This window comes from Pseudophryne corroboree, chromosome 1 (genome assembly GCF_028390025.1).
Source record: "Pseudophryne corroboree isolate aPseCor3 chromosome 1, aPseCor3.hap2, whole genome shotgun sequence".
NCBI classification, from domain to species: Eukaryota; Metazoa; Chordata; class Amphibia; order Anura; family Myobatrachidae; genus Pseudophryne; species Pseudophryne corroboree.
Genome location: NC_086444.1, coordinates 248,886,873 through 248,899,160, shown reverse-complemented (window position 1 = coordinate 248,899,160; position 12,288 = coordinate 248,886,873). Strand labels below are relative to the sequence as shown.

Sequence of the window (12,288 nt, the reverse complement as noted above, 5' to 3'; positions counted from 1 at the left end):
TCTGTAACTACTACAGAAGGGAGATCCTGTCTTTTGGCGACAGACAGATTCTCTGGTGCATGTGAAGATGTGATCCAGACCATTTGTCCAACAGATCGAACTGGAAGGGTCTTGCGTGAAACCTTCCGTATTGAAGCGCCTCGTAAGAGGCCACCATTTTCCCCAGAAGGCGAATGCATAGATGCACAGATATCCGGGTTGGCTTCAGGAAATCCCAAACCATCGACTGGATTACCAATGCCTTTTCCAATGGAAGGAACACTTTCTGCGACTCCGTGTCCAGTATCATTCCCAGGAATAGGAGCCTCCGTGTTGGCTCTAGGTGAGATTTCAGAAGGTTCAGAATCCACCCGTGATCCTGGAGACATTTGGTTGAGAGACCAATTCTATCCAGCAACCGCTCCCTGGATGGCGCCTTTATCAGAAGATCGTCCAGGTACGGAATTATATTCACTCCCTGTTTGCGGAGTAAAAACATCTCTGCCATCACTTTGGTGAATACCCTCGGTGCAGTGGAGAGACCAAATGGCAGGGCCTGGAACTGGTAGTGACAGCCCTGCAGTGCAAACCGTAGATCAGCCTAATGAGGCGGTCCGATCGAAATGTAAAGGTACGCATCCTTGGTATCCAGAGACACTAAGAATTCCCCTTCCTCCAGACCTGAGATCACCGCTCTCAGAGACTTCATCTTGAACTAGAACACTCTTAAGAATAGGCTCAAGGACTTGAGGTTCAGAATCGACCGTCCGGTTTCGGTACTACAAACAGATTGGAATAGTACCCCTTGTTGTACAGATGAGTCTGTACCAGTTTTTGGATGGCATGCTGTCAAGTTATACTTGCCTCTTGTGAAGATGGTAAGCCTGATTTGAAGAATCTGTGAGGTGGGAGCTCTTGGAACTCCAGTCTGTAGCCCTGGGAAATAAGATCTATGACCCAGGGATCCCAGCACGAACTTGACCAGATGTGACTAAAAAAATTTAGTTGGGCTCCCACCTGACAGTCCTCCAGGCATCGCGGTCCAACGTCATGCTGAAGGCTTTGAGGAAGCAGAGCCTAAGCTCTGTTCCTGAGCACCTGCAGTTGCTGGTTTGCGTGGTTTACGTCTTGCGCCCCTTAAGGCCGTAAAGGCAACTCTGGATTTGCCCTTAAACTTGGCCGTCCGAAAGGACTGTAAATTTGAAGCTGAACAAGCTTTCAAGGCTGGGTGAGCTGCGGAAGGAAGATCTGTAGACTTACCCGCAGTAGCTATGAAGATCCATTTGTCTAGTTTGTCTCCAAACAATGCCTCTCCTGTGTAGGGTAGGCCTTCCACGCCTTTCCTGGAGTCCGCGTCAGCAGTCCACTGGCGTGGCCACAAGCCCGTGTACTGACACTGCCATAGCGGTGGTGTGTGCATTAAGCAAACCTATCTCTTTTATGGCTTCCACTATAAAGTTTGCAGAGTCCTGTAAATGCTGCAGGAGTAAAACAACATCCCCCCTCAATTAGGTTACATGGCCATTTAGCAATGGCTTTTGTGATCCACGCACATGCAATAGTGGGTCTCTGGGACACCCCAGCTGCTGTATACAATGATTTCAGTGCAGTCTCAATTTTACGATCAGCCGTATCTTTTAGGGAGGCTGCACCAGGGACAGGCAATACAATTTCTCGTGACAGCCTAGAGACTGATGCGTCCACTATCGGTGGATTTTCCCATTTTTTCCTATCCTCCAGAGAAAAAAAGAATTTACTCACCGGTAATTCTATTTCTCATAGTCCGTAGTGGATGCTGGGGACTCCGTAAGGACCATGGGGATTAGCGGCTCCGCAGGAGACTGGGCACAACTATAAAGAAAGCTTTTAGACTACTGGTGTGCACTGGCTCCTCCCACTAAGACCCTCCTCCAGACCTCAGTTAGGATACTGTGCCCGGAAGAGCTGACACAATTAGGAAGGATTTTGAATCCCGGGTAAGACTCATACCAGCCACACCAATCACACCGTATAACTCGTGATACAATACCCAGTTAACAGCATGATAACAACGGAGCCTCTCAACAGATAGCTCAACAATAACCCTTTAGTTAAGCAATAACTATATACAAGTATTGCAGACAATCCGCACTTGGGATGGGCGCCCAGCATCCACTACGGACTATGAGAAATAGAATTACCGGTGAGTAAATTCTTATTTTCTCTAACGTCCTAAGTGGATGCTGGGGACTCCGTAAGGACCATGGGGATTATACCAAAGCTCCCAAACGGGTGGGAGAGTGCGGATGACTCTGCAGCACCGAATGAGAGAACTCAAGGTCCTCCTCAGCCAGGGTATCAAATTTGTAGAATTTTGCAAACGTGTTTGCCCCTGACCAAGTTGCAGCTCGGCAAAGTTGAAGAGCCGAGACCCCTCGGGCAGCCGCCCAAGAAGAGCCCACTTTCCTCGTGGAATGGGCTTTCACTGATTTAGGATGCGGCAGTCCAGCCGCAGAATGTGCAAGCTGAATTGTACTACAGATCCAGCGAGCAATAGTCTGCTTAGAATCAGGTGCACCCAACTTGTTGGGCGCATACAGGATAAAGAGCGAGTCAGTCTTCCTGACTCCAGCTGTCCTGGAAACATACATTTTTAGGGCCCCGACTACATCCAACAACTTGGAAGCCTCCAAGTCATTTGTAGCCGCAGGCACCACGATAGGTTGGTTCAGATGAAAAGCTGATACCACTTTGGGGAGAAACTGGGGACGAGTCCTCAATTCTGCCCTATCCATATGGAAAATCAGATAAGGGCTTTTACATGACAAAGCCGCCAATTCTGAAACACGCCTGGCCGAAGCCAAGGCCAACAACATGACCACTTTCCACGTGAGATATTTCAAATCCACGGTTTTCAGTGGCTCAAACCAATGTGACTTTAGGAAATCCAACACCACGTTGAGATCCCAAGGTGCCACTGGAGGCACAAAAGGGGGCTGAATATGCAGCACTCCCTTAACAAAAGTCTGAACTTCAGGTAGTGAAGCCAATTCTCTCTGGAAGAAAATCGATAGAGCCGAAATCTGGACCTTAATGGAACCCAATTTAAGGCCCATAGTCACCCCTGACTGTAGGAAGTGCAGGAACCGGCCCAGCAGAAATTCTTCCGTTGGAGCCTTCCTGGCCTCACACAACGCAACATATTTTCGCCAAATGCGGTGATAATGGTTTGCGGTTACTTCTTTCCTAGCTTTTATCAGCGTAGGAATGACTTCCTCCGGAATGCCCTTTTCCTTCAGGATCCGGTGTTCAACCGCCATGCCGTCAAACGCAGCCGCGGTAAGTCTTGGAACAGACAGGGCCCCTGCTGCAGCAGGTCTTGTCTGAGCGGTAGAGGCCATGGGTCCTCTGACATCATTTCTTGACGTTCCGGATACCACGCTCTTCTTGGCCAATCCGGAACAATGAATATAGTTCTTACTCCTCTTCTCCTTATTATCCTCAGTACCTTTGGTATGAGAGGAAGAGGAGGGAACACATAAACCGATCGGTACACCCACGGTGTTACCAGAGCGTCCACAGCTATCGCCTGCGGGTCTCTCGACCTGGCGCAATATTTTTCTAGCTTTTTGTTTAGGCGGGACGCCATCATGTCCACCTGTGGTTTTTCCCACTGATTTACAATCATTTGAAAGACTTCTGGATGAAGTCCCCACTCTCCCGGGTGGAGGTCGTGCCTGCTGAGGAAGTCTGCTTCCCAGTTGTCCACTCCCGGAATGAACACTGCTGACAGTGCTAACACGTGATTCTCCGCCCAACGGAGAATCCTTGTGGCTTCTGCCATCGCCGTCCTGCTTCTCGTGCCGCCCTGTCGATTTACATGGGCGACCGCCGTGATGTTGTCTGACTGGATCAGTACCGGCTGGTTTTGAAGCAGGGGTTTTGCCTGACTTAGGGCATTGTAAATGGCCCTTAGTTCCAGAATATTTATGTGCAGGGAAGTCTCCTGACTTGACCATAGTCCTTGGAAGTTTCTTCCCTGTGTGACTGCTCCCCAGCCTCGAAGGCTGGCATCCGTGGTCACCAGGACCCAGTCCTGTATGCCGAATCTGCGGCCCTCTTGAAGATGAGCACTCTGCAGCCACCACAGCAGAGACACCCTTGTCCTCGGAGACAGGGTTATCAGACGATGCATCTGAAGATGCGATCCGGACCACTTGTCCAACAGGTCCCACTGAAAGGTTCTTGCATGAAACCTGCCGAATGGAATAGCTACATAGGAAGCTACCATTTTTCCCAGGATCCGCGTGCAATGATGCACCGACACCTGTTTTGGTTTTAGGAGGCCTCTGACTAGAGAGGACAGCTCCTTGGCCTTCTCCTCCGGGAGAAACACTTTTCTCTGTTCTGTGTCCAGAACCATCCCTAGGAACAGCAGGCGTGTCGTAGGGACCAGCTGTGACTTTGGAATGTTTAGAATCCAGCCGTGCTGTTGTAGCACTTCCCGAGATAGTGCTACCCCTACCAACAACTGCTCTCTGGACCTCGCCTTTATCAGGAGATCGTCCAAGTACGGGATAATTAAAACTCCCTTCCTTCGAAGGAGTATCATCATTTCCGCCATTACCTTGGTAAAGACCCTCGGAGCCATGGAGAGACCGAACGGCAACGTCTGGAGTTGGTAATGACAATCTTGTACCACAAACCTGAGGTACTCCTGGTGAGGATGGTAAATGGGGACATGTAGGTAAGCATCCTTGATGTCCAGCGATACCATGTAATCTCCCTCGTCCAGGCTTGCAATAACCGCCCTGAGCGATTCCATCTTGAACTTGAATTTTTTTATATATGTGTTCAAGGATTTCAAATTTAAAATGGGTCTCACCGAACCGTCCGGTTTCGGTACCACAAACATTGTGGAATAGTAACCCCTTCCTTGTTGAAGTAGGGGCACCTTTACTATCACTTGTTGTGAATACAGCTTTTGAATTGCCTGTAACACTGCCTCCCTGCCTGAGGGAGTGGTTGGCAAGGCAGATTTGAGGAAACGGCGGGGGGGAGACGTCTCGAATTCCAGTTTGTACCCCTGAGATACTACTTGAAGGATCCAGGGATCCACCGTGAGCGAGCCCACCGATTGCTGAAATTTTTGAGACGGGCCCCCACCGTACCTGGCTCCGCCTGTGGAGCCCCAGCGTCATGCTGTGGACTTAGAGGAAGTGGGGGAGGACTTTTGCTCCTGGGAACAGGCTGTATGCTGCAGCTTTTTCCCTCTACCTCTGCCTCTGGGCAGAAAGGACGCGCCTTTAACCCGCTTGCCCCTATTGGGCCGAAAGGACTGTACCTGATAATACGGTGCTTTCTTTGGTTGTGAGGGAACATGGGGTAAAAATGTAGACTTCCCAGCTGTTGCTGTGGAAACGAGGTCCGAGAGAACATCCCCGAACAATTCCTCACCCTTATAAGGCAGAACTTCCATGTGTCGTTTGGAATCTGCATCACCTGTCCACTGCCGGGTCCATAACCCTCTCCTGGCAAAAATGGACATTGCACTAATTTTGGATGCCAGCCGGCAAATATCCCTCTGTGCATCCCTCATGTATAAAAGTGCGTCTTTTATATGCTCTACGTTTAGCAAAATAGTGTCCCTGTCTAGGGTATCTATATTTTCTGACAGGGAATCTGACCACGCAGCAGCAGCACTGCACATCCAGGCTGAAGCTATAGCCGGTCTCAGTATAACACCTGTGTGTGTATATATAGATTTCAGGATAGCCTCCTGCTTTCTATCAGCAGATTCCTTCAGGGCGGCCGTATCCGGAGACGGTAGTGCCACCTTCTTTGACAAGCGTGTGAGCGCTTTATCCACCCTAGGGGATGTTTCCCAGCGTGACCTATCCTCTGGCGGGAAAGGGTACGCCATTAGTAACCTCTTAGAAATTACCAGCTTTTTATCAGGGGAAGCCCACGCTTCTTTCACACACTTCATTTAACTCTTCAGAAGGAGGAAAAGCTACTGGTAGTTTTTTCTCTCCAAACATTATACCCTTTTTTGTGGTACCGGGGGTAACATCAGAAATGTGCAACACATTTTTCATTGCCTCAATCATGTAACGTGTGGCCCTACTGGAAGTTACATTAGTCTCTTCTTCGTCGACACTGGAGTCAGTATCCGTGTCGACATCTGTGTCAACCATCTGAGGTAGCGGGCGTTTTAGAGCCCCTGATGGTTTTTGAGACGCCTGGGCAGGCACAGACTGAGAAGCCGGCTGTCCCACATTTGGTATGTCGTCAAACCTTTTATGTAAGGAGTCGACACTATCACGTAATTCCTTCCACAGCACCATCCACTCAGGTGTCGACCCTGCAGGGGGTGACATCACATTTACAGGCATCTGCTCCGCCTACACATAAGCCTCCTCATCAAACATGTCGACACAGCCGTACCGACACACCACAAACACACAGGGAATGCTCTGACAGAGGACAGGACCCCACAAAGCCCTTTGGGGAGACAGAGAGAGAGTATGCCAGCACACACCAGAGCGCTATATAACACTGGGATCCCACTATCAATGAGTGTTTTCCCTATAGCTGCTTTTTTATATATATTATATATATATAATATCTATACTGCGCCTAAATTTAGTGCCCCCCCTCTCTTTTTTACCCTTCTGTAGTATTCAGACTGCAGGGGAGAGCCAGGGAGCTTCCTTCCAGCGGAACTGTGAGGGAAAAATGGCGCCAGTGTGCTGAGGGAGAAGCCCCGCCCCCTTTTCGGATGACTTTCTCCCGCTTTTTCTGGAATACTGGCAGGGGTAATTTTACATCTATATAGCCTCTAGGACTATATATGATGTATATTTTGCCAGCCAAGGTGTTATTTATTGCCCTCAGGGCGCCCCACCCCAGCGCCCTGCACCCATCAGTGACCGAAGTGTGAGGTGTACATGAGGAGCAATGGCGCACAGCTGCAGTGCTGTGCGCTATCTTGGTGAAGACCGAAGTCTTCTGCCGCCGATTTTCCGGACCTTCTTCATGCTTCTGGATCTGTAAGGGGGACGGCGGCGCGGCTCCGGGAACGAACACCAAGGTCGGGTCCTGCGGTCGATCCCTCTGGAGCTAATGGTGTCCAGTAGCCTAAGAAGCCCAAACTACCACCTGTTAGGTAGGTTCGCTTCTTCTCCCCTTAGTCCCTCGCTGCAGTGAGTCTGTTGCCAGCAGATCTCACTGAAAATAAAAAACCTAAATATACTTTCTTTCTAGGTGCTCAGGAGAGCCCCTAGTGTGCATCCAGCTCAGCCGGGCACAAGAATCTAACTGAGGTCTGGAGGAGGGTCTTAGTGGGAGGAGCCAGTGCACACCAGTAGTCTAAAAGCTTTCTTTATAGTTGTGCCCAGTCTCCTGCGGAGCCGCTAATCCCCATGGTCCTTACGGAGTCCCCAGCATCCACTTAGGACGTTAGAGAAAAAGGAAAAGATGAGAGCAACCTTTTAGGGATTTAAATTTCTTATCAGGATTAACCCACAGTTCTTCAAACAGGGTATTCAATTCCTTTAACGCAGGAAAAGTGACTGAGGACTTCTTTTTTACATTAAAATAAGATTCCTCACACTCCTCTGACACCTTATCAGGAATTTGCAGAACATTTCTGATATACTCTATAAGAGCCTCTATTCCCTGTCACACAGTAGTATCCCCCCCGCCCTCCTCCATGTCTGACCCGTCAGAGTCAGACTGCAGGATATGGGCCAGGGATCGTTTTTGTGAACAACAATTGGTAGGGGATTGAGACACTGGTTTGGGGACTGAGTCTCTATTCATAAACTCGTCCACAGTCTGTCTTATATATTGCGTCTCTCTCATTGCGGGATCATTTTGTAGAAATATTGGAGATCATTCCCTTAATGGAATTAACCCACTCCGGTTTAGCCCTGCTACTCTGGGAAGATGCACTGCCCTGAGTACCCAGTAGTGAGCCCCTGGTGAAGAGGACAAGAAACACACTCTTTGCCTGACATAATATAAATGTGACAGTACACACACACACACACACACACAGAAAAAGGTTAAGCACAATTAACTCACAAAGAATCCTTCAGGGAGACACAGAGTTGTTTGGAGCCAGCCCCCACCGCGCCCTTATCGCTAATGCCAAGCTTAGCCGGGTCGCAGACTAAGTACCCTGATAGGGGACTTAGTACACCATTAATCGCTTCCCTCCTGATATGACCCCTGGTACCGCTGAGGTAATCTGGAGTCTCTCCGGAGGAGCTGCGCGTCCCTGTCAGTCAGCGTCTGTGCCCAATGCAGAGGGAAAATGGCGGTGATGAGCTGCTGGATCTGCTCATAGTGAAGGCCCCGCACCTTCAATGGCGCGTGGTCTTCAAGCTTTTTTTATACTGGCTGAGGTAATATGGTGCTTAAAATGGAGAGAAAACCGTTTTACGGCTGTTTTTGCCAGTGTGGGTACTGTGTACAGTGTACTGAGACGTAGCTGTGTACTGTGTTTGGAGACGCATTCCGCCCTGGTTAGAAGCCGTGCGTCTCCGTACCCTCATGCCGCCATAATAGCCGGCGCCCCGCTAACCGGGACGCTGGCTTAGTACTCACCACTCTTCATTCTTCTGGCTCTATTAGGGGTGGCGGCATGCTGCGGGAATGTACGCTCGCCGTGGTGGGGCTTGCGAATAGTTCCCTCAGGAGCTCAGTGTCCTGTCAGTGGGGAACGGGACCATTAACCCTTCAAGAGGTTGGGCTGTTCCCCCCCCCCTAAGTCCCACGTAGCAGGCAGGCTGGTGCCAACCAGCCCTGCCTAAAAAATAACATATACAGTAAAATAAATGCAGAAAACTCTTCAGGAGCTTCCATAAGCGTGACCAGCTCCTCCGGGCACATTTTCTAAACTGAGTCTAGTTGGAGGGGCATAGAGGAAGGAGCCAGCCCACACTATCAAATTCTTAAAGTGCCCATGGCTCCTAGTGGACCCATCTATGCCCCATGGTACTAAATGGAACGCCAGTATCCTCTAGGACGTAAGAGAAATATACTGGTAGGGTAATTGGCTCCCAGCAAAATGTAACCCTAGTGTGAATGTGTCTGTGTGTACATGTGGTAGGGAATATAGACTGTAAGCTCCACTGGGGCAGGGAATGATGTGAATGCCCAAATATTTTCTGTAAAGTGCTGCGGACTATGTATGCGCTACATAAATGACTGGTAATAAATAAATAATATATTAGTAGCATACAATGGGCATACTGTAATTTATGGAGATAAATACACCTAGGTTAAAATCCATAAGTTTCCAATAGACTCCTGTTTCATATGAAGAATATATATTTTACGTATTATACTGTATATACCAGTGATGGCAAACCTTGACACTCCAGCTGTTGTTGAACTACGTATCTCAGCATGCCCTGCTACAGTTTTGTTATTTGGCCATGCTAAAACTGATGCAGGGCATGCTGGGATGTGTAGTTCAACAACAGCTGGAGTGTCAAGGTTAGCCATCACTGGTATATACTAAAGTAAAGAGAGTTTTAGGACACGAGGGCATGATGATCACATACAAACAATCTTCAGAATAAATAGACAACAAAAACATATCCTATATAATAAAAACAAAAACACCTACTGTAATGTAGCGTTCAAAACTGTTTTACATATAATTCTGCCTTCAGATATTAGTAAGAAGATCATTTATCAGGTGGAAGAGGACAGAACTAACAGAACTAGCATAAAACACAACTGCACGCCAATACATGTGTATATTTGGATGATGGTTTTAAGGGGGGGACTTTAATTTCCTTAGGAACCTTTTATTTAAACTGTCAAATGTAATATTAGGCCAAGACACTGTACTTGTGCTCATTATACCTCCTTTTAAGAAAAATTGTATTTATTAGATGCATTTAAAAAAAAGTTTTGATTGTTTAGATTGGACAAAGTAAGAAAAACACCCAGCTCACAGAGATTACAAATATATGACTTGTGTACGGGCAGTCAGCCGACTGCCCGTACACAAGCTGCAGGAGCCGGCGGTGACTGACAGCTGAACTGGAGGGGCGTGTGTAAATGCCCGCCCAGTTCATGACGTCAGTCCCCGACTGATCGGGCAGTGTGTATGCACAGCACACTGCCCGTACCGGCTTTAGATATACCTGCAAATCAATTGATCTGCAGATATATCTTTAAGTGTGTACCCAGCATTAGGCTAGATGTATCAACGCTTTGAGAGTGATAAAATGGAGAGAGAAAAAGTACCAGCCAATCGGCTCCTAACTGACATGTCACAGGCAGTGTTTGAAAAATGACAGTTAAGAGATGGTTGGCTGGTACTTTATCACTCTCCATTTTATCACTCTCCAAGCAATGATGCATCTCGCCCTTTGTCTTTGTAAAATGCACTAAGCTGGCTGAGGCAGATACAAGAGTTAACACACGTCTATGGATACCTTTCACCAACCAAAGATGAATGAACGTTGCTTAGAAAGACTATGGAAATGTATATAGGAATAACAGGTTATGTTCATTTATAGATATCAACATCACAGTTTCAATGATTTAATCAGTGGCAACAATTTTGTTGAATTTGATTTCACACACATGGTTTGCAAGGAAGGATGCTAACTTTATGTACTACAGAAAAGCAGAGCTCATGGTCACTGAAAAGAAATAGAACTATGAAGGTGTGTAATTACAGAAGGGCCTTTTCCCTTCAGATACAGAACATATGTGACTCCTAACTCTCTACAATAACAAATTATGTAGATGCAATCTTGAGGAGGACACCTCCATCTATTTTTTGTGTTTGCAAAATGGTAAAGTCCCTTAACATCTGGTACAACTGCCTCTTGACAGTTACTATTGATGTACCACTCAGAAGTCCATGAATAATCCTCAAACTGAATTCATTTCTACCCTCGATTCCCAACCTTTTGCAATGCCACTTGTGAGCTCAATGTAAAATAACAAGGGTTAGGAACATCACTAAATTACTCACTAATAAGTCACTCATACAGATTAGTCTTCATTCACCTAGCCACAATACACTACGCAGAACGAGCCACCTGGTGTACGTGAGCCGCACAGAGCAGTGTAGTGTAGCTGCTTTTACTTTCAGTTTGCATCTTATATGCACAACAGTTGCAGCAAACTACCACTCAGTCTGTACCACACACACCAGGCTGCCACTTTAGCCGCACAGGAATTCAATTTAAAAAATATAGATGGATGAAGGGTAAACGTTTAATTTTCCAGCTGTCGGGATCCTGGCGGTCAGGATATAGACGCCGGAATCCCGACAGCTGGCAATGCTAGCAGTCGGAATCACGACGCAACAGGACTATTCCCACTCGTGGGTGTCCATGACACCCACAGAGTGGGAAAAGAACCTGTAGCGAGCGCGCAAGGGGACTCTCTGCACTCGCACCCCTGACGGCCGCCGGTAAATCATACTGCACCCGGATGAAGACCAGAGGAACTTGCCATGAAAAAAAAAGCAAAGGCTGCTGCACCATAGCATTTTGTATACAGATGTAGACTCATTTGCACATAAATGTACAAGGGTCGCACATCAAATTAATCAGTGCAGTCTCATGAAGTGTTTTTGTCGAATCGCACTGTGACAGACACACATATTTGGGCAAAAAAAGATGCTTGCGCAAGCTGAGTCGCATGTGACATGGCACACCGCGAAGGGCCATTTAGTGCCACTGCAGCAATAGTGTATGAGGACACATCTGTATTTAGGAGAACAGGCTTCTGCAGTGTCTTCCATGCTGACCACAATTCTACTTCTCATTTAATTCTAACAAGTACATAGTTGGAATTTTTTTCAGACAGTTGCATGCGGTGTAAAGCCAAGTGGTTAAAGGGCTATGTAACTATAAGCGCAGGATAAAGGAATTGTGTCTGAACATACGAATATAGATTAATCATTACATTACAAATATAGTACGGCGCATATAAAAAATAATAACACAAATATGTATCTACTAAGAAAAAAAAAACTTGCTGTAATAATTGACAAATGAGAAAAACTAAAAAAAAAAAAAAAAATGTGTACCTTCCAAATTTTTGATTCTTCATGTGATTCCATGCTGCTCGTGTAACCAGGAAAGATCCTCTTAAGTGAACTCTATGAATAATATCTGCAGAAAAAGAAAATGATTCCATGAAAAGTAAATTTTAATTTATACTTTATATAGGACGGTGGAGGGAGTATCACAATGAGAAAAAAAGGGGGCGAGGGTGAAGAATCGCACATTATAATAAGAAAGTAACAGTAATGTACAATACAGTATAACTGCAAATGATAGGAAC

The 12,288-nt window shown here is 47.0% G+C and overlaps 1 protein-coding gene across 1 annotated transcript in view; it reads right to left on the bottom strand.

Annotated features, from left to right (window-relative positions):
• Positions 1-12,288, bottom strand: part of HSD17B4 (hydroxysteroid 17-beta dehydrogenase 4) — a 566,121-nt gene that overhangs the window by 339,933 nt on the left and 213,900 nt on the right. Inside the window, exon 7 of the mRNA XM_063964187.1 lies at positions 12,032-12,116. Within this exon, the coding sequence (XP_063820257.1) occupies positions 12,032-12,116 (85 nt within the window). The remainder of the gene's footprint in view (positions 1-12,031; positions 12,117-12,288) is intronic.